Source organism: Narcine bancroftii, chromosome 3 (genome assembly GCF_036971445.1).
Source record: "Narcine bancroftii isolate sNarBan1 chromosome 3, sNarBan1.hap1, whole genome shotgun sequence".
In the NCBI taxonomy this organism is placed as follows: domain Eukaryota; kingdom Metazoa; phylum Chordata; class Chondrichthyes; order Torpediniformes; family Narcinidae; genus Narcine; species Narcine bancroftii.
This window is the reverse complement of record NC_091471.1, coordinates 322,795,897-322,818,844: the sequence shown is the minus strand read 5'-3', so window position 1 is coordinate 322,818,844 and position 22,948 is coordinate 322,795,897. Positions and strand designations below refer to the sequence as shown.

At 45.5% G+C, this 22,948-nt stretch overlaps 1 protein-coding gene across 2 annotated transcripts in view; it reads right to left on the bottom strand.

The window, feature by feature from the left end:
• pik3cg (phosphatidylinositol-4,5-bisphosphate 3-kinase, catalytic subunit gamma) overlaps positions 1–22,948 on the bottom strand; it is a 60,841-nt gene that overhangs the window by 6,396 nt on the left and 31,497 nt on the right. For both annotated transcript variants that reach the window (XM_069929002.1, XM_069929003.1), the window contains 4 exons: positions 20,084–20,174; positions 17,555–17,685; positions 12,331–12,442; positions 9,138–9,295 (listed from right to left, as the gene is read on the bottom strand). In XM_069929002.1, coding sequence (XP_069785103.1) covers positions 9,138–9,295; positions 12,331–12,442; positions 17,555–17,685; positions 20,084–20,174 — 492 coding nt within the window. The remainder of the gene's footprint in view (positions 1–9,137; positions 9,296–12,330; positions 12,443–17,554; positions 17,686–20,083; positions 20,175–22,948) is intronic.

The following is a 22,948-nucleotide window of genomic DNA, read 5'->3' as shown; positions in this document are numbered from 1 at the left end:
GTGAGGGTTTCCTCTGGATGCTCCGGAGCAGAGGTCACCAACAGAGGTTGCTAAAAGCATTGAAGTCCCTTCAAAATGTACAGGGATATTTGGGCGGAACGGGCGCATGCACCAGAAGGGCCTGTTACTGGGCTGTATGTCTAAATTTTTTAAAAATTAAAAATCTTGCTATGAACTAACAACCCTTTTAATTATTTTTGGGACTAAAAGGACTTTGTTAGCACTGACAAAGGAACAGAATTGGAAAATTCACCAGACAATGGCAAATTCAAAATAATAGTTTTTATTAAACTATTAACAACATCCATTGGAGCGCTTACACCCCTAACGTCGAAGTACTCGAGATGGCAGAGGTCGACAGCATCGAGTCCACGCTTATGAAGATCCAGCTGCGCTGGATGGGTCACGTCTCCAGAATGGAGGACCATCGCCTTCCCAAGATCGTATTATATGGCGAGCTCTCCACTGGCCACCGTGACAGAGGTGCACCAAAGAAAAGGTACAAGGACTGCCTAAAGAAATCTCTTGGTGCCTGCCACATTGACCACCGCCAGTGGGCTGATAACGCCTCAAACCGTGCATCTTGGCGCCTCACAGTTTGGCGGGCAGCAACCTCCTTTGAAGAAGACCGCAGAGCCCACCTCACTGACAAAAGGCAAAGGAGGAAAAACCCAACACCCAACCCCAACCAACCAATTTTCCCTTGCAACCGCTGCAATCGTGTCTACCTGTCCTGCATCGGACTTGTCAGCCACAAACGAGCCTGCAGCTGACGTGGACTTTTTACCCCCTCCATAAATCTTCGTCCGCGAAGCCAAGCCAAAGAAAAAAAAAAACAACATAACATTTCTTACTTAACTCTAGACTTAACCTCACTACGCACAAATGTAAATGTGTGTGTGTGTAATTAAAGTCCCACCTCTGAAAAGTCAATTTTAATACTTCAGCATCATTTGAGTCTTGTTTGAAGGTCTTAAATTTTCAATTCAGAAATAATTATAAAGCACTTTTAAATACATATCTTCAGGCCTCTTTAAACTCACAATTCTTTCAATGAGTTGTCCTTGATATATTCTTCAAACCGGTGACCATCTTCTGGGCCACAAATGTATCTCCTGTGAAAATGAGAATACAAGTCCTGTCTTTCCAGGATCAAGTCTTCTTCTTTTGAATGAAGACTTTGGAATCTGTTTTCCAAATGATGAGACTGCGCTCCTTATCTTAAAGAGACAGTCAGAAGTAGGCTTCTCTTTTGAAATCTACTATGTCCCCTTTTTTGTTAGGAGAAACACATTTTTGGAGGAAAAATTACTGCTGGTCAGTTCTGCATCTAAACAGAGTGCTGTGTTTCCTTAAACTGACTTCTTTGTCTTTCATTTTGATAATATATTTCTTGTAAATCTTTCATGTCACATGCTATGTGTTGTAATTTCTGTCTTTGAAGTTCATAAGGTCTTTTGATACAGATGTGCTAAAAACATTGAAGTCCACTTGTGCCTCCGTGAGGTCTGTTCTCCTCAGAGCTAAAGTGGCCATGCGTTTACATAGGTGCCTCTGAATTAACACCTATTGTTTTCAATATCTCAAAAACTATCATAAATCCTTTCATCTTTTTGACTTCAACTTCAAACACCATCAATTTTGTCTCTGATGCACAGTTATTTACTGTGAGAGGCTGAGAATGAGTCACTGATCTACAGGTTTTTATTCACAATGGACAGGGACTTGTCCTGTGCCATGACCCGGGCTTTCTGGGGAAGGGTCAGGGTGATGGAAGGCCTATGCAAGGTCAAAAGTGGGAGGAGCCACAGCTACACTCACAGGACGGGGCGGAGCCAGGTATTCAGGAAACCAGGAATACGATACAGTTCAGCAGTTCACCACATTCACCCTTGTTTTTTTTAATTATCCGGCAGGATCACGTGGGGTTAAGCCAGTCCAGTAGCTTGATCTTCCATAGTGGCGGGAGGAGCACCGGTGTGGGGTTGCCGCCAGGGCTGCTGTCTTGGCCCAGTCCTCCAGTGCTGTGTTGACCTGCTGGTGACATGATGGCTTGGCCGGAGTGACTGGGGTGGGGGGATGGTCCAATGGTACATATTGCATGTCCGCGGAATGGGGGGTGGTGCTTGCTGGGTGTGCTCCTTGGGGGCCCCCGCGTGCATGAGGTCCCAGATGAAGATCATTTCCTCACGCCCATCTGGGTAGGCTATGTGTGCTTATTAGGGGTTCAGGTGGGGGAGCTGAAACCTTTCAACCAGGGGGTCGGTTTTATGGCCGTTCAATTGTTCTTGTACCAGGTCCAGCCCTAGAGATGTCAGCCAGGATGGTCCCCAATGTGGACTTCTTGGGGAAGGAGAAAATTATTTCATGGAGGGTAGCGTTAGTGGCAGTGATTGAGTGGTGTAGAGCACCTCTGGAAGGACCTCCTGCCAGTGGGACACAGGCAGTCCCCTGGACTTTAGGGCAAGGAGTATAGCCTTCCACATGGTGCAGTTCTCTCTCTCTACCTGACCATTCCCATGGGGGTTGTAACTCGTGGTCCTGCCGGTGGCAATACCCTTGGTTAATAGGAATTGGTGCAGTTCGTCCTTAACGAGGACCCCCAATTGCTGTGGATGTACAATGGGTACCCAAACAGGGTGAACAGGCTGCACAGGTCCCCAGTGACTGTGATGGTAGTCTAAGAGGAACAGCGAATAGTCATCGATAAATGTGTTGTGGTTGGTGGAGGGAAGTCCATGTTCAGGTGCTTTAAGACCACCTGGCTTTTATCAGGTGTGCCCTGTCCGGTTAGTAGAAGTGCGGCTTGCCCTCCGCACAGACCCTAAGGTCCCTGGTCATGTCTCTGACATCCCCGATGATCACGGCAGGTTTCGAGATTTGATAAAGTGAAAAACATCTCATGGCACCGGGGTGACAAAGGTCATTATGGAGGGCTTTGAGACGATCCACCTGCGCGCTGGCACATCTCTTGTGACAGAGGATCTGAGGGCTTGTTGAGCTTCTCTGGCTGGTACAGGATGTCATAATTGTAAATTTCATCGTTCTTTATTTTATCCTGCTGTATATTGTTGAACACGAATGCCACAGACCGTTGGTCCATGAGCAGGGTAAAATATCTGCCAGCCAGGTACTGCCTCCAGTGCTGTACTGCCCCAGCTATCGCCTGAGCTTCCTTCTGTATAAAGGAGTGTCGGACTTCAGGGCCTTAGAGGGTATGGGAGAAAAAGGCAATGGGGCAGCTGCCTGAAGTTCATAAGGTCTTTTGACACAGATGTGCTAAAAACATTGAAGTCCACTTGTGCCTCCGTGAGGTCTGCTCTCCTCAGAGCAGATTAAGGGTGGCAGCCAGGGCGAGATCGGATGCATCGCTCTCTACCTGGAAGGCTTCATTTGTAAGGGGAATAGAGGTGCACCTGATAAGGGGCGGGCTTTATAAGTAATAAGAAAAGAACCCCAGGCACCTTTCCAGAGCCTTGAGGCTGTGGGAAAGGGGGAGGTCCAGCTGAGGCCACATGCAGTTGGGGTCAGGGCCAATGACCTCATTCTCCATGATGCAGCCAGTCGGTTAGTGCAGAAAACACACATCCTTATTGTAGGTCAGATTCAAGTGTTTGGCGGTGGTGACGAACTTCTGGAGGTTCACATTGCAGGTCACGGCTGCAGATTGTGACGTTATCCAGATATGGGAAGGTGGCGTGCATGTTGTTTTAGACTACCATCCGGTCCATCTATCGGAAGATGGAAACGCCATTGGTGACACCGAAGGGAACCCTGAGGATGTGGTAGAGGAGACCGTCCACCTCCAAAGCTGTGTACTGATGATCCTCAGGGCAGATGGGGAGTTGGTGGGTGATGGATTTGAGGTGGAGAACACACGATTAGGCAATTTGGCTGTCCATATCTGCGATGTGAGGGAGGAGTTAGGAATCCAGCTGTGTGTAGCGATTAATGGTTTGACTATAGTCAATCACCATTCTACATTTACCCCCACCCTTGACTACCTCTACCTGAGCTCTCCAGGGGCTGGTGCTGGCCTTGATAATCTCCTCATCCAGGAGTCGTTGTACCTCCTCTTTTATAAATGCCCTGTCCTCCTCATTGTATTGCCTGCTCTTTGTAGTGACTGGTTTACAGTTGGGGGTGAGGGGAGGCAGAACGGCAGGGGGTCAATGCAGAGATCATGAGTCAGTTGGGCTAGCAGGGGATGGGCAGAACAGAGCGGCCGGTTGAGGAACTGAGGGTTGCTGACTGTGTGGGTGGGAGAAGGCCGTCATATTGAATAGTGACATTCTTTAAGTGGCACTGGAAGTCTAGCCCCAACAGTACTGGCACACAGAGCAGCGGCATAATGAGGAGCTTAAAGTCATGCCCCGTATGGTCAGCGTCACCATAGTGTAGCTGTGGATTTCTGCGGAGTGAGACTTTGAGGCTACAGCGACTTTATAGGCGATCAGTTTAGCCTCAAGGGAATAATGTTGGACAGTGTCAGGATGAATAAATCTCTCAGTGCTCCCACTATCAAAAAGACATTTAGTCACCTGGTCATTGATGGAGATGTCCATCATGGAGCGGGTGAATTGGTGAGGGCTGTTCTGGTCCAGCACCACCGAAGTCAGGATTGGTCTGTGGTCTGACCCGCGCTGAGTCTCCATCAAGGGGCATGTGGGTCTGTTCGCAGAGTACGCTTCCGCATTGCGGAGGGCGATCTCCAGCGACTTTGCCAGATCAATCACCCGTTTTAAGTCTAACTTACTCTGCTTGAGTAACCGCTGGTTCACGTAGTCAGACCTGATGCTTGTAACATCGGCATCCCGCATCATTTTCTCCGTGTTTTCGGCAGCTGATACTGCCTGGCAGTTGCATGCTTGCGCAAGGTCTGCAGGGCCTGTTTCGCCAAGTCAGTGTCTGCAGGTGGCCTGGCCTGCCGTATACTTCGTTAACTTTCTCCCTGTATTATCCCTTGAGTATATCCATTGCTTCCACCGATATGGTGGTGTCCCTGATCATTGGGAACACTCGGCTTTGTTGGCCACGATGGCGGCTGAGTTTTGTAGGAAGACCTCAAAACAGCGTAGCCAGAGTTTGAAGCTATCTGAGGCATCAGGCAACTGTGGATCGATCTCCAGCTTATTGGGTTTCAGAAGTTGGTCCATTATTAGTGATAAAACAAAACAAAACATTGTGAATAAAATTGAGAGTAAGTAACTCGAGAGTGAGACTGAGTCACTGATCTACGGGCTTTTATTCACAATGGGCAGGGACCTCGTTCTATGTTGTGATCCAGGCTTTTTGGGAAAAATCAGGGTGATGGAGGCTTTAGACAAAGTTAAAAGAGGGAGGAGCCGCAGGTACAGTCACAGGACGAGGCAGAGCCAGGTAATCAGGCATACAGTTCAGCACAGTCTCAAACCGGCTTTTGTCTCAAAGAATCAGGTGTGTTTAAAATGCTAATGTGCTGTCTGACCTGAAATCAGCTAACAGCTGCAAAGACCCAAGTCTGTAGAATATCCTCCCAAACTAACATTAGACCATATCTAGATGAAATATAGTTTTAATATTACATTTAGGATTAATATTAATACAGGCCCATTACAACCTACAGAGGACTTTTGACACCAAGCCTCATAAAAAGATGTTGCAGTTAAAAAAGTGCCTCTGGCGAACCTCCTAAATGAGAAAGGTGGTGTGGCTTAGACTTTAGGGAGGGAATTCCAAACCACAGTAATGAGGAGCTGAAGATACAGCGTCGGTGCCAGGACAAGCATTAAAGGGGGCATTAGCATGTTAGAAGGGGGGAACAGTGCAATGCTTGTAAACTCGCTCAGTGTAGGGGAGGGACAGGGAGAGCTGCTTCCGTCATTCGCCCCTCCGATATAGACGCCGAGAACGCTGCTTTTATGGCATCAAGCATCATTACCCGCAAGAGGCACCTGAGGAGGTGAGGGTGGGTCTGACGGCGGATGATGGCTGGAACCGTATTGGGGGCGGGCACAGCACCTCATGGGGGGCAATGCCCATGGAGGCCCCACCTTGGCATCAACCTTGTGAAGATATATACGGAATCTGGGATACAGTGGAGGGGAGAGTTGGAGGCTGCAGGGTTCTCGGATTGGGTCGGAAGGGATTGAACTCACAGCAGGGATGTGCTGCTTATGGCAGAAATGTCTTTGAAGGTTCATCGGGTTGATTCTGGAGATGAAGTAGGACTATGAGGAGAAATAGTGTTGCCAAGGACTATACTTGCTGGAATGCAGAGGAATGAGAGGGGATTTTATCAAAACATATTAAATTATGAAAGGGATAGATTAGATGGATGCAGCTAAGTTGATTCCATTCAGGGGGAGTAGATTTATGATGGAGACGAGGTGGAACTGGTTTACTCGGTGATCAATAAACCTGTGGGAATTATTGCCAAAAGAAACAGTCCAGGGTTCCTTATCACATGTATTTTAAGAGTTAGATTTTTGCAAAGTAGAAGATTTAAAGGGAAAATGAAAGAAGATAAAGCTGAGTCCACGGCAGATCAGCCATGATCTTATTGAATGGTGAAGCAGGCTCAACAGGTCAGATGGCTGACTCCTGCTCCAATGTCTCATGTTTGGTGTAGTGGTTAGCGCAACACTGTTACAGCACCAGCGATCGGGTCCGGGGTTCGAATCCCATGCTATCTGTAAGGAGTTTGTGCGTTCTCCCCGTGTCTGCATGGGATTTCCCTCGGGTTTCCTCCCACTGTACTGGGGATTTTAGGTTAATTCGGCAGCACAGGTTCATGTGCTAAAATGGCCACAAATATGTCTAAATATTTTAAAAATAAAAAAAATAAATTTAAAATTGAAAAATGTAAAAATTGAGCTGGGTAAGTGGTGTGACAAAATATGTTGTGTTTTATATTATATATAGATATAACATAACATAACAATTACAGCACGGAAACAGGCCATTAGGCCCTTCTAGTCCGCACCGAACCAAACACCCCTTTCTAGTCCCACCTCCCTGCACAATGCCCATAACTCTCCATCTTCTTCTCATCCATATACCTGTCCAACCTTTTCTTAAATAATACAATTGACTCCGCCGCCACTATTTCTCCCGGAAGATCATTCCGCACAGCTACCACTCTCTGAGTAAAGAAGTTCCCCCTCATGTTACCTCTAAACCTCTGCCCCTTAATTCTTAACTCATGTCCTCTTGTTTTAAACTTTCCTCCTCTTAACGGAAATAGTCTATCCACATCCATTCTGTCTATCCCTTTCATAATCTTAAATACTTCTATCAAATCCTCTCTCAACCTTCTACGCTCCAAAGAATAAAGACCCAATCTGTCCAATCTCTCCCCATACTCCAGATGCTTAAACCCAGGCAACATTCTGGTAAACCTTCTCTGCACTCTCTCCACTCTGTTTATATCCTTCCTATAATTAGGCGACCAGAACTGCACACAGAACTCCAAATTAGGCCGCACCAACGTCTTATACAATCTCAACATCACCTCCCAACTCCTATATTCCATGCAATGATTGATAAAGGCCAGCATACTAAAAGCCTTCTTCACCACCCTATTCACGTGAGTTTCTACCTTCAGGGAACGATGTACCGTTACTCCTAAATCTTTCTGCTCTTCTGTATTCCTCAATGCTCTCCCATTTACCACATATGTCCTATTCTGATTCTTCTTACCAAAATGAAGCACCTCACACTTATCAGCATTAAATTCCATCTGCCATTTTTCAGCCCACTTTTCTAAGCAGCCCAAATCCCTCTGCAATCCTTGAAAACCTTCTTCATTATCCACTATTCCACCTATCTTAGTATTGTCTGCATATTTACTAATCCAATTCACCACCCCATCATCTAGATCATTAATGTATATAACGAATAACAATGGGCCCAATACAGATCCTTGAGGCACACCACTGGTCACCGGCCTCCAACCTGACAGACAATTATCCACTACCACTCTCTGGCCTCTCCCTTTCAGCCAATGTTCAATCCATTTGACTATCTTATAAATAGTCAAATGAGATAAAAGAGATAAATTGTGGCAGTTTTTTTGTGTAGGTCACAAACAAACACTTCAAAACAGATCTCATTGAAAATACTGGAGCTCTGCTCAAGCCAGACAGGCCAGCTCCGAGAGCCTTTGCAAAAGCTTTGAGGAGTGCCCAAGGGACTTCACTAATGGATTGTTGTTTTCAAAACCAACAGATGAAAGAACTCGTCGGAGCTTCAGTCTGTCTGAGTGTACTTTGCTGTTCTAGGAGGGTCATGCAAGCAGAGAGGGAGTCAAACAGGCTTTTCTTTGAGAGAGAGGGAAAATTCAGTTCTACAGTGCTTGAGTTCAGCAGTAGCAGCTGGGACTGGAACAGAACAAGCTGGCAAGCTTGCGGAAAACTCCATTTTGAAGATGGGTTGTGAGTTCTTAGTTCAACCTGGTCAAAGGCCTTGTAGTTCATACAAGAGGAGAGGACTGGCTGCCTAATATTTTACTTGAAATAAGACAAACAAAATGGAACTCTGTGGTGACCTGAAAGAAAGAGGTTATCATCTGGAAAACTGATGGGACAAGTTTCTTCAGTAAGACACTGACATGGCTGATTAGAAGGAATCAGTCTGTGTCCAGCGAACAACAAATCTCTCTCTTAAAACTGACAAGAACCTTCCTGAGTGGTAACCATTTACCTTTCAAGCACCAAAGCCTGGTGAAATTCATAAATGTTAAATTCTGTGCACAGAATAAGAATTGCCTACAACCAGTGAACTTGGAGGAATGAGAAGTGAGATTGGACTGAATTAAATAACTTTTCTAAACTTACATACACATTACATACAAGTGCACTTTGAATTAGAAGGGGGTTAAGTTAGGTTAGTTAAGTTAATAATGGTAAGTTAAAATGTGATCCTTTTTTCATGTTTAGAGATAATTAAAAGCCACTTTTGTTTAAGTAACCATTTGTTTTGGTAAATATCTGTTGCTGCTGGGTTTATGGGTCCTCTGGGCTCGTAACCATGGATAGAGATAATATATTTCCTAAATTTGGTGCAATTTCCTTAAAATCTACCTCTTTGACCAAGGAATTTGTTAATGGTGATGATTTAGGTTGAAGGTGCTTCGCAATTGGACTAGCTTCACTCACCTGAAACTTATGGAAGTGCCGGCTTGTCTTCTTGCCAGACGTACCCATCACATAGAGAAAGTCTGGAGTCAAAACAAAAGGGACCCTCTCCTTATTGATCCCCAGGAAGCTTTTATAGTTTCCAAGAATGTGACCAAAATCAATGTGGAAAAGATTACCTGAATGGAAGAAACCAGAAATATAATTTTATCTGTTTAACAATGCTTCAATGTCTGCTGATCTCTCTGGGAAATCTGGAAGGTAGGATGGTGGATAGTTAAATTTAAACTTATCAGATATCTGGGGACAAACTTCAATTGGCTGTCTGGTAAGGTGTGGGTGTCACGGTTAGCGTCGCAGTTAGTGCAAGAGCATTACAGCGCCAGCAATTGGGACCGGGGTTTGAATCCTGTGCTGTCTGTAAGGAGTTTGTACATTCTCCCTGTGTCTGAGTGGGTTTTCCCTGGGGGCTCCGGTTTCCTCCCACTGTACAAAACGTAGGTGTAAATTGGGCGGCATGGGCTCGTGGGCCGAAATGGCCTGTTACCGTGCTGTCTGTCTAAATTTAGAAATCTAACTTTAAATTTAAATTTAAGATCAGGATGAGGCTTAGCTGATCTAGAGCTGGAGCTCATCAGGTTCCTTTCTTATCCCCTGATTAGTCCAAGAGTTCATGTAACTGCAGTAACAGGAACTGAGGCAGAGAAGGTTGAAAGGACATTCAAAACTCGTTCAGACTCAAGCAGGGGTTGATTAAGCTCAAAAGAAGCTTTCAAATCATGGAAATTATCGCAGGTCTCAAATTTAACATGACCAGCAAAATAAGAGATAAAGAGAATTAGTCATAAATGCCAAAAGAAGTTTGGATTAAAAAATGGAAAAGAATTTTTAAAAAATCACAATTCTGAGGGAAAGGAGATGGATTAATTAATTTAAACAGGAAAATCTGCAGACGCTGTGATTGTCATGCAATACACAAAATATATCTTGACAAAGGGCTCAGACCCATTTGTGTATTGGACTAATTGATCAGCATTTTAAAGATGGGACTAAGGCCTCTTTCTGTGCTGTAATATTAATTATATCTATAAGCCTTTCTCTTCCAGTGCAAGAAGAGACTGGAATGATCATGTTCAAGGTACGAGTAGTGCTCAGAGGAAGCACAAAGCAGAGAGGGGCCCTGTTGGGGGTGAGCAGGGGTCCCAGGGTGCAGAGAGAAGGCACAGAGAGGGCCCATGGCACAGAGAGGGCCAAAGGCACATAGAGGGCCCAGGGCACAGAGAGGAGGCACAGAGAGGGCCCAGGATGCAGATGGGAGTCACAGAGAGAGGGCCCAGAGCAGAGAGGAGGCACAGAGAGGGCCCAGGATGAAGAGAGGGCCCAGGCCACAGAGAGGAGGCACAGAGAGGGCCCAGGGCCCAGAGAGGAAGCATTGAGAGGGCCCAGGGTGCAGAGAGGCCCCAGGGTGCAGATAGATCTGAGTTGAGAGGGCCCAGGGAGAGCACAACCTATGACTAGAATAGGACCTTCAGCACATAATGTCTGTGGCAAACACTTTGTTAAATAAAAGTATTTCTCCTTATCACTTCATTCCATGCCGGTGCAGATACATGTATATCTTTATATATAGTCTCTTAAAACGCTATGTCGATCAGCCCTCTGAAAATTTTAAGAAGGGAGGGAGAGAACGGGCAATTGCAGACCGGTTAGCCTGATGTCAGTAGTGGGGATGATATTAGAATCTATTATAAAAGAAGAACTAACAGAACACTTTGACAGAGATAATAGTATCATTACAAGTCAGCATGGATTTCTGAAGGAAAAATCTTTCAAAATTTTTCGAGGATGTGACGAGGAGGGTGGACATGGTAGTGGATATGGTGTACTTGGGATTTCAGAAGGCTCTTGATAAGGTCCTGCATAAATTAGTAGGCAAAATCAGAGACCATGGTATTGGGGGTAGGGTGCTGACTTGGATAGAAAATTGGTTGATAGACAGGAAACAGAGTTGGGATTAATGGGTCACTTTCGGGATGGCAGGATGTGACAAGTGGGGTACTGCAGGGCTTGGTGCTGGGTCCTCAGTTGTTTATCATATATATTAATGATTTAGATAAGGGGATTACAAATAACATTAGCAAATTTTCAGATGACACAAAACTGGATAGCAGTGTAAAGTGTGGGGAGGATGTAAGGAAATTGCAGGGGAACTTTGACAGATTAGGTGAGTGGGCGGATGCATTGAAGGTGCAGTTTAATGTGGATAAATGTGAGGTTATCCACTTTGGAAGACAGATTATTATTTAAATGGAGTCAACTTTGGGAGTGGGGAAGTGCAAGGTGATCTAGGTGTACTTGTACGTCAGTCTCCAAAAACTAGCATGCAGGTTCAACAAGCTGTGAAAAAGGCAAATGGCATGTTGGTCTTCATAAAAAGGGGAATATAGGAGTAAAGATGTCCTTCTGCAGTTGTACAGGGCCCTGATGAGAACACACCTGGAGTACTGTGTCCAGTTCTGGTCTCCTCTTTTGAAGAAGGACATTCTTGCTATTGAGGGAGTGCTGCATAGATTCACAAGGTTAGTTCCCAGGATTGACATATGCTGAAAGGTTAGATAAACTGGGGTTGTATACATTGGAATTTAGAAGGATGAGGGGAGATATGATTGAGGTATATAAGAATATTAAAGGATTGGACACGATTGAAACTAATGGCATCTTCCCGATGTTGGGGGATACTAGGACTAGAGGCCATAGTTTAAGAATACAGGGAAGGCCCTTCAGGACAGGGATGGAATGCTTTGCTGCAGAGGGTGGTAGAGGTGGGTTCTCTGGATAAATTCAAGAGGGAGTTAGATAAGGTTCTTGTGGACAGGGGAATTAAGGGTTATGGGGAGAAGGCAGGGACAGTGGAAGATCAGCCATGATCTAAATGAATGTCGGTGCTGGCTCAATGGGCCGAATGGCCTACTCCAGCACCTATTTGTCTATAATCAGCATCGCCTGTTGTGGTGATACCACTGTCTTACTATTGGTTACCATCTCTGTTTGTACGGCTTGCCTGCCTCCGTGCTGACTCTACCAGTGACTCCCTCCCCTTGGAACCCACTAATGAAAGTTGTTACACCCTGACCCCTCCCCAAGTATGAGCTCTGGACTCAGGCCAAGCAACGTGAGGGGACAATTGTCACTTAATCAGATATGGGACACTCACCTGACTCCGTAATCATGATATTGTCATTGTGTCTGTCCCCTATCCCCAGGATATAAGTGGCAACACAGTACCCAGCGCACGAATAAACAAACTTTTCCACAGCTGACTGGAACTGCAAGGACAATGAAGAATTCATTTAGTTTGCATTACCGGAAATTTGCTTCAAATATCAAACATCACAGGATAAAGGGAATGGAGTTGGGTTGATCAAGCAAAGAATTCAACACAATTCAGCCAAAAATGAATGCCAATGAGTATTGCCTTACGTCATGATGTTTAAACGGTTGATTATTCTACCTGTGAAGAATCCAGGTACAATCATGCATCTGTGTGGGGCTGCGAGTATTCAACCAGCAATGCCCAGGTGGAAGGATGCTTCTATCATTACCCACCAGCTATGGGGAATCTCATCATGGACATTACCAATTTATTTCACCAATGGAACTTTACTGTCACGCAAACCCGTGAACATTTACAGTGAACTGACTCTGGCGGCCATGATATATACCTTTTCTTCACTTGTCCTGCATTAGTGAATGAATTTCACTCCTGCTGCTAATTCTCAGCTATTTCCTCTGTTTTGACATCACTCTGTACCTTTTTGTCACTTTGTTGGCAAGTAGAGGCCATTGATTTTAACATATTTACAGTGGGAATAAAGTGATTTTCAGTAAGAACTAAAGACACTGGCTGTCCTGATAAGTTCCTTCAGCTTCTCATGGGTTGCTTGAGTGTCACAGTAACTGGAGTGTTATAGAACACTGTGGTTCACTGGAGGCCTAATCGAACCAGCTCGGGAGGTTCTGAGTGACGTCACAATGTGATGACGTTGTTTGGATCACGCGGGGTTTTAAAAAGCTGCGAGTTACTGTTTGAGAAAATGACTTTGACTCAACTTTGACTCGACCACATCTGATCATTTTCCTGTTCTTCATTTCCCACTGTGACACAGTTACTACATTGGTGATCCCAACAGGCCCAAATGGAATCGAGACCCATCATGGACAACACAGCAGTTTCGCTCAACCTGTTTTAGTTCAGACAGGCCGAGGCGCAGTTCCACATTCACAAGATAAAAGTGGACGCCACTAAGTACTATCATGTGGTAAACGCCCTCAACTTGGACACGGCCAGTCGTAGTGGATTTCCTTTAGGACCCACCAGCTCTCGGCAAGTATGAAATCCTAAAAGCCCTCCTTCTTCAGATTTATGGTCTCCCACGGCACGAGCGAGCTCCTCCATATCGAGGGTCTAGGGGACTGCATCCCTTCGGAGTTAACGAATGACATGCTGGCAATGGTGGACGGCCATAGGCCTTACTTGCACTTAGCGCAGTTGTTTTTAGAGCATATGCCGAAAGACATCTGCCTCACTTTAGCTGACGAGGACTTTGATAACTCTTGAAAAGTGGCCACCCTTGCAGACATCCTGTGGTGTGCAAAACAGCAAGGCACAAAGCCCACAGTGCTGCGTCGCACCCAAAAGCGCAAGCTCCACGAGTACCGATGACGAGGACACACATTTCCCCTGGATAATGTGACAATGGCTACGACGGCTGGCCACCGTAACAGCCTTCTTTACATCTGGGACAAACTCTCCCAGCGCAAGTTTCTATTCGACATGGGTGGGGTGGTTAGTGTCCTTCCTCGTTGGCCTTTGATACCCATACCAGGATCATGGGTCCGGTGCTCACTGTGGTGAATAACAGTTCATTTCGTACATATGACACATGGATTATACCCCTGAAATATGCCAACAATAATTTCTCATGGCGCTGTACGTAGTGGTCAGACACTTCAGCTGTGGACTTCACGGATTTTAGTGACCACAAACCGCTAAGGTTCACCTTCACAAAGGCATCAGATCCCTGGTCAGTTTTCAACCAGGATTAAACATATCTCCGGTAAGAGTAATGTGGTGACTGATGCCCTGCCCCTCTACTCTGTTCAAGCAGTAAGTTCCCTCTTTCCGGGTGTAGACTACATGGCACTCACTAAAGCTCAGCGCCAGGATGATGAACTCCCAGCTTTTAGAGCCTGCAATTTGAGGATGTAACCTTTAGGCCACAAGTTACCATTCTCCTGTGTGACATTTCTACAGGTCAGCTTTGCCCTATCATCCCTGCTGCATGGAGAATTTGCATTTTCGATGCCATTCACAGACTGGCCCACCTCTCCATTCAAGCGACGGTCCGACTAATAGCCGACAAGTTTGTATGGCATGGACTCAAAAACCAGGCCATGTACTGGGCAAAGACGTGCATGGACGGCCAATCTGCAGATGTGCAAAGGCACCTGAAGGCACCACTTCAGTCTTTCCAGCCACCGTAGCGCAGATTCGGCCACTTGCATGTCAACATTGTTGGCCCAGTTCCAGTGTCACGAGGTTCTAGGTACTTGTTAATGGTTATCAACAGATTCACTATGTGGCAAGAGGCGGTTCCTATGACTGACTCATCGACTGATTCATCCCCCAGAGCTTTTATTTCTGCCTGGGAATCTTGGTTCGGCCTACCCACACACATCACCTCCAACAGAGTGCACAGTTTACCTCCACACTCTGGGATGTTTTGTCGTGACTGCTGGGAATGCAGTTCCACCACACAGTCGAATGACCTGTTGGAGTGGTCATGAAGGCCCACCTCCAGGGACCTGATTGGGCGGACGAGCTGCCCTGGATCCTCCTGGGAATAAGAACGCCACCTAAGGAGGATCTCAACTCTTCATCAGCTGAGTTGGTTTATGGAGCGCCGCTCATTGTACCTGGGGAGTTTGTGCCTGAGCACGCGGACAGGAGGTACCACTGAATGAAGTCTTAGGCAAACTGTGGGAGCGGTTTGGAAAATTAGCACCAGTTCCCACGTCAAGGCATGGAACAACAACACCCTTCATCCCAAAGGAACTCCGGTACTGTGAGTTTGCGTTTGTGCATAGAGGTGCACGTGGGCCACCCTTACAGTGGTCGTATGTTGGAGAGCACTAGAGCTCCCTATAGTGAGAGTGGGAGATATCATGACGTTATTGTGGAGAAATTCCAAGATGGCAACAAACAATAGTGGGTGAAAGTGGAAATTAAGTATTAATATTCCAGAGAATGTTGAGTTATGAAAAAAAATCTACAGATGCCAGCAATGATGATCAATACAGGTCGACCTCAAGGACACAAGCTTAGCCCAACTCCTCCACTGACAATATACCCATGACACAATTCAAATGCCGACTACAAATTTGCCACTGACACCACGGTCATCAGCAGAATCACAGATGGAAATTAGGTAGTGTACAGGAGTGAGATAGAGTGAGGTAGTCAGACCAACAACTTCGCACTCAATGTCAGCAAAGCCAAAGAGCTGATTGCAGACTTCAGGAGGGGGGGGGGGAACCATAGAAACATAGAAAAATAGGTGCACAAGTAGGCCATTTGGCTCTTCAAGCCTACATCGCCATTCAATATGATCATGGGTGATCAGTACTCGGTTCCAGCCTTCTCCCATACCCCTTGATCCCCTTAGACACAAGGGGCAAATCTAACCTACTCTTAAATATTGACAAGGAACTGGCCTCAACTACTTCCTGTGGCAAGAATTCCACAGATCTACCACCCTCTGAGAGAAGAAATTTTTCATCATCTCAGTCCTAGAAAACTTCCCCCTTTTGCTTAAACTGTGACCCCTGGTTCTGGTTTTTCCCAGCATTGGAAACAATCTACCTGCGTCTAGTCTGTCTAAACCCTTAAGAATTTTATGTTTCTATAAGATCCCCCCTCAATCATCTAAATTCCAGAGAATACAACCTTTCTTCATCTGCAAGTCCTTCCAACCCTGGTATCAGTCTAGTGAATCTTCTCTGCACCCCTTCCACGGCGAGGATGTCCTAAGGAAACCAAAACTGCATGCAGTACTCCAGATGTGGTCTCACCAAGCCCCTGTACAACTGTAGCAGGATCTCTGTACTCCTGTACTCAGGAGACTACGAACCAGTCTTCATCAAGAGGTCAGCAGTGGAAAGGGTTAGAACTTCAAATTCCTGGGTGTCAATATCTTTGAAGATTTGTCCTGGATCCTCCATGTCGATGCAATGGGAAAGAGTGCTTGCCAGCGGCTATACTTCGTGAGGAGTTTGAGGAGATCTGGCAAGTCACCAAAGACTGTTGCAGATTTGTATAGATGGAGAGCATTCTGACTGGTTGCGTCATGACCCAGGCCATGCTCTCTCCTCACTAATACCATTGGGTAAAAAGTACAGGAGCCTGAACCCGACGTTAGAAAAACAGCTTCTTCCCCCCTACCACCAGATTTCTGAATGGACAATGAACCACAGACACGGCCCCACTTTCTTTTAGTATTGCACTAATTTTCTTATTTTTTTTAATATAATTTATATGAATGTTTGCACTGTGAAGCTGCCACAAAACAACAGATTTTGTGTGACTTGTTCATGACAATAAATTCTGATTCTGAAATCTGAAACAAAACAAAATGTTCTGTGTCTGTGGAGATAGACACAGTTCACATTTCAGATCAAGCTTCTTCGATAAAGTGAGTTTTGGATACATCCATGAACATTGGGATACAGTTCAATACAGCAAGTAATATGAAGGGTTTGCTCTCGTGAATGGGTCTTTCTCCACAGACTAAACAGGAATTTCCTTCAAAGATCCAGGACCCATGTTATTGCTCATAAAGGCCAACTCCATGAGAACAGAGAACAGTGCAGCACAGTGCAGGCCATTAGCAATCTAACCCTTACCTCCCTTTCAGTCCTACCTCTGTTTTTCTTACATCCATATGCCAACCTAAGCACTTTTAAAATGTCCTGACACCCACCACTCTGTGTAGAAAAACCTTGCTGTGACATCTCCCCTTCTCAGATTGTCCTCTGGCATTGGATGCCACCCTATCCATGGATTTATGAATGAAATCCATTCTACTCCCCAGGCTAGCCCAGTATTGTTCAGGACTACTTACTACTTACGAGCTAGTAAAAGTCTAAGCCAATTGAATTCATGTTTACATGGCTGTGAACTGGCTCAGTTTATTTGAATTGATTTTCACACCCCAGAGTTGATGTGAGATTGTGAAATATTCCTGAAACAGGTGGCAAAATAGTGCCCTGAACTAAGAGCACTGAACATATCCAGTTCCAGTAGGATTGCACAGTACTTGCTGAGTTATCCCTGTATCAGAACCCATCTCTCTTCAGTATGCAGCAGTTCTTTCATTTACCTTGTCTTCTATTGGACACTTGTCTTTCAGCCAATGGTTCAACACTTCATCCTTGAATGCCCCAGTGTTTCCGACTGTGCTCTGCTGGATCTTGGCAATAGTTGTGGCATCTTTTACAATTTGAATCATTCCTGGTGAAATCCAACAACATGTTGAGGTTGGTGAGTGCACACCGATCTGATTCATTCCAACCTGAAGTCTAAGACACTGATGCACTTTCAGTCATATATTAATCACTGGCTATGTGCCATTAAGATAAGGAAAGCCGACCATTTTTTCCCCCGGGACTACATTTTGGCAAGTCGGAACAGTCAGCTGTGCTCCTTCTCTCTTCATACAGACAAAGCCTAAAAAGAGAGGCTCCAGAGATCAGGACAGCCAGAAGGTGGACACAGGAGGCCAAAGAATGGTTCCAGGACTGCCTTGAGTCAGTGGATTGGGAGTTGTTCAAGAACTTAGCTGAGGATATGAATGATTTCACCACTGCTGTTACGGACTTTATCAAAACAGCTGTCGATAAGTGAGTCCTCATCAAATCATTCAGGATTTTCCCCAACCCAATGCCCTGGATAAACAATGAACCTGCTGTGACCCAGATCACAGGCATTTAAGTCTGGAGACCCAGGACACTACACAAGGAGCAGATATGACCTACGAGAAACCATCTCTCGACAAATTAGAGATTCTGGACAAAAATGGAAATATTTTTATTTTCTTTCTTGCAGAGTTTGTTTACATTTCTTTCCTTGTTTACGTTTCTCTTATTTGCATACACATCTTTTCTTGAGTACAGATTTTTTGCACAACCAATAAGTAGAAATTCTGCCTGGCCCACGAAAAAAGAATCTCAGGGTTGTATGTGATGTCACATTTGTAGTCTGACAATAAATCTTAACTTTGGCAGATCATTGGTAGGTTACCATTGACTATGAGCGACATATATTCATTTCATCTGCATTTATACCAACACTGAAAAGGCTGCAGAAACACTGAAACTACAAATGCTGGAGTGAACAAAGAGAGGCTGGGGGGTTTCAATGGGTCAGGCAGCATTTGTGGAGAGAGATGATTAATCAATGTATCGTGTCGGGACCCTTATTGAAACTGAAGGGCCAAATCATTTCACTGATGGCCAAAGCTGACTTTTATCCCATATTTACTTATGACAGGGGGAGGCCATTCAGCAGGCCAGGTCATGCCAGCTTCCAGAAGAGCAATCCCATTCTCCCCTCATTCCTCTGTAGTCCCTCTCACATCCATCAAATCCCCCTTAAATCTTCTGCCACTTATCCATGCCAAGGGATAATTCAGATTTCAGATTGATTGTTAGAGGACATACCTGATGTCACATGCAACCCTGAGATTCTTTTTCCTGTGAGTATGGGAGAATGACCACTATTTGGTAGTGCAAAAATAAACTGTACACAGCATAAATATGTAAACAAATAAAGAACTGTAAACAGATAATGAATGTAAACCAACTGACTGTGCAATACAGAGAGAATAAAAAAATCACTGAAGTGCCCAAGTCAGAGTCCTTAAATTAGTTGTGCTGAAGAGTCTGATGGTGGAGGGGTAGCAGCTAGGGTGGCCATTCCAAAAGGAGGACACAGCCATAGGTTACCATATACAACCGTGTCTGCCTGTCCCGCATCGGACTTGTCAGCCACAAACGAGCCTCCAGCTGACGTGGACATTACCCCTCCATAAATCTTCGTCCACGAAGCCAAGCCAAAGAAGAAAAGAAGAATATATATTTTATAAGATTTAAATGGTATTGCAAAAACAACAAATGTTGCACTGTATATGCTGTCCTTTTGCCATATCCTTTTGGAATAGCCATCCTTGTAGCAGCTGTTCCTGAACCTGGTGGGGTGAGACTTGTGGCACCTAGACCTCTTTCCTGACAGCAGCAGCGAGAACAGAGCCTGTGCTGGGGTGGTGAGGGTCTTTGATGATTGCTGCTGCTCTCCGATGGCAGCGTTCCCTGCAGATATTCTCAATAGTGGGGAGGGTTTTGCCTGTGATGTCCTGGGCTGTGTCCACTACCTTTTGGAGGCCTTTACACTCAGGGGTTTGGGTGTTCCCATACCAGACCATGATGCAGCCAGTCAGCATACTTTCCACCTTACCTCTGTAGAAATTTGCCAAGGTTTCTGGTGTTGTACCAAACCTCCGCAAACCCCCGAGGAAGTAGAGGTGCTGACGTGCATGCTTCCTTCTTGATGCTGTTGGTGAGTGGGACATGGGAAGAGACCACAGAGTACCCGGGAAAAGCCCATGTAGCAGAATGTCCAAACTCCATGTGGGCACCACCAGGTTCAGGACAGATGGGCTGAACCACCCCACTGTTGCACCAAAAACTTCCCAAGGATGCTGCATGTCCTTCTGAGCTTCTGCAGCATGTATTGAACCACCCTGCTGACCACCGAGTGTGACCCTTGGTTGCAAAGGTGACAGATCAATTACTTCTACCCTGTTTCTAAACAGGGAAGACCCTCCAAAAAGTAGGCATTTTTTCAGCTTTACCGATCTTGTTCCCTGTTGCAATGCATCCATAGGGCAGAAGGCAAAGATCCAAGGATTCTGTCTCCCAGATGGAGTCCATTATTAAAAGAATCTAGAGATAAACAAAAATGAAACACGTGTCTAATTAATGTCACCTTTCTACATTTTTTCTGCATCGTTATCAGATTTGCTGTTTCTCCCGATATTATTATGTTACCCTCCACGACATGGTTTGTGCGATACTGTTACAGCGCCAGCGACCCGGGTTAAAATCTTGTGCTGTCTGTAAGGAGTTTGAATGTTCTCCTCATATCTATATGGGTTTCCTCCCACCCTCCAATACATATGGTGTTGCAGGTTAATTTTGGTAGAAGCCAAAATCGGCTTCTACCATGATGTAAATAAAATTCTAAAAATTTAAATTAAAAAAATAATCAATTGATGGCAAACTGAAGGGACTCCATAGAGAAAGATACACAGACAATGTTCAGGCCCAAGACACCTTTTGAAGTTCAAATCATTGAGTTCCTTCAGTCTCTCATTGTTTGGGCACAATTCCACACCTGCTGTTACCCTTCCCCATTCTCCCTTCCATTCCCACACTGATCAGTCTGTCCTCAGTTTCTTCCTTTCCACACTGATCAGTCTGTCCTCAGTTTCTTCCATTCCCACACTGATCAGTTTGTCCTCAGTTTCTTCCATTCCCACACTGATCAGTCTGTCCTCAATTTCTTCCATTCCAGGGTGAGGCCAAACGCATATCTGAAGATCAACGCCTCACACTCTGTCTGGATAAACCACAACCCAATGGCCCAAATATTAAATGCCCCAGCTTCAAGCGACCTTTCTTCCTTTCTCCTCTCATCCGCCTGAGCTCTCCTTTCCATTCCCATCCACCTGTAACCCAGTTCCCTCCTGCCACTCACACCTCTGCCACCATATCCCTTCCCACACTGTTCCCATCTGGCCACCACCCCTCCTTTAAATGGTTTCACCAATGTCTTTCCTTCAGCAACTATCCACTGTCACCCCCCGCCCCACCCACCCTCCCCTCCTGGCTTACTACCTATTTTCTGCTTCCATCTATCACTCTCCTCCCATCCTGTTACCCTGCCCAGCTTCATCCTTCACCCCTCCTCATCCACCAACCACCTACTAACCTCACACCCTCTCTTTAATACTGCCTGCCCTCTCTTGTGTTGGTTCTGAAACAGGATTTCGACATGAAAGGTTGACTGACTGAATGCTGGCTGACCTGCTGAGTTCCTCCAGCGTAGTTTGTATCTGTAAATAACACAAAATGCTGGAGAAACTCCGCCGGTCAAACAGTGACCGTGACAAAGCTAGATGTTTAAGGCCTGAGCCCTTCATCAAGGAAGGGTGAGGGGGGGTGAGGGAAGGGGTGGCAAAGACAGATGATGATAGGTGGATGAGGTGAGGGAGGAAGGATCAACATGGCTGTGGAATCGAGTCTGGGTAAGTACGTGGTCATAGAGCTTGAGAGCAGCAGGGGTTGCAGGTGGGGAGCAGTGAGAGAGAATCCCACAGAACTCCCTTCAGAGCGCAAAGGCGAACTTCTTCAGGGTAGGCATTCTTGAAGAGTTTGCGTCTGTCTCCCTGCTTCATCTTGTGTTTCTTTGCCCTCTATAATACGCTGGCACCATTTCATCTACGAATAGGTCTGGCTCTGCAAACCATAACTACTCACTGTATCTCCCCACGATGGAGCAGAGCGTTTAATGACAAACTTTTAACAATCGAGAAATGTCAACAAATCCATTGTGCGTGGAACAACAAAAATATCGTGGGAGAAAGTAGTGGGTAAGATTAGAAGAATACGACTATCTGAAGAACAAAAAGGATAGTAACTCTGAGGATTCAATGATTTTTAGAAATCTGTAAAGGTTGACCAAGAGATTGATCAGAATTGTATTAAAAGCAATCAATGAGAGTTCATTTTGTGAAAAAATAAGAACAGAAATTGCTGGATCTGATCAGTGGGTAAAGTCACCAGCTGAGGAAGAGAAATAGTGAGCATTTCTGGTCTGCAACCCTCCATCAGAATTGATCGTTGATCTCAGGAGGCTTTTCAAGGAGCAAGGATTTCAGGAGGGTGAAAGATGACCATGCTCCACTACACATCAGTGGAGAGAATGCCTTGGTGTGCATGTAACGGATAATCTATCCTGGACCCACAACACCTCATTAGTCAGGAAGGTGAAATAGTTATATGTTTATTTTACTTCATGTTTTTATGTCAAACCAAGTTTATTGTCATCTGATTGTTTTCTTTGGCTTGGCTTCGCGGACGAAGATTTATGGAGGGGGTAAAAGTCCACGTCAGCTGCAGGCTCGTTTGTGGCTGACAAGTCCGATGCGGGACAGGCAGACACGATTGCAGCGGTTGCAGGGGAAAATTGGTTGGTTGGGGTTTGGTGTTGGGTTTTTCCTCCTTTGCCTTTTGTCAGTGAGGTGGGCTCTGCGGTCTTCTTCAAAGGAGATTGCTGCCCGCCAAACTGTGAGGCGCCAAGATGCACGGTTTGAGGCGTTATCAGCCCACTGGCGGTGGTCAATGTGGCAGGCACCAAGAGATTTCTTTAGGCAGTCCTTGTACCTTTTCTTTGGTGCACCTCTGTCACGGTGGCCAGTGGAGAGCTCGCCATATAACACGATCTTGGGAAGGCGATGGTCCTCCATTCTGGAGACGTGACCCATCCAGTGCAGCTGGATCTTCAGCAGCGTGGACTCGATGCTGTCGACCTCTGCCATCTCAAGTACTTCGACGTCATCTGATTGTACAACCCAACAAAACAGCTTTCTCCGGTCCTCCATCCAAAGCATGCAGACAAACAAACAGACATAACTCACATACAAATCAATACAAAT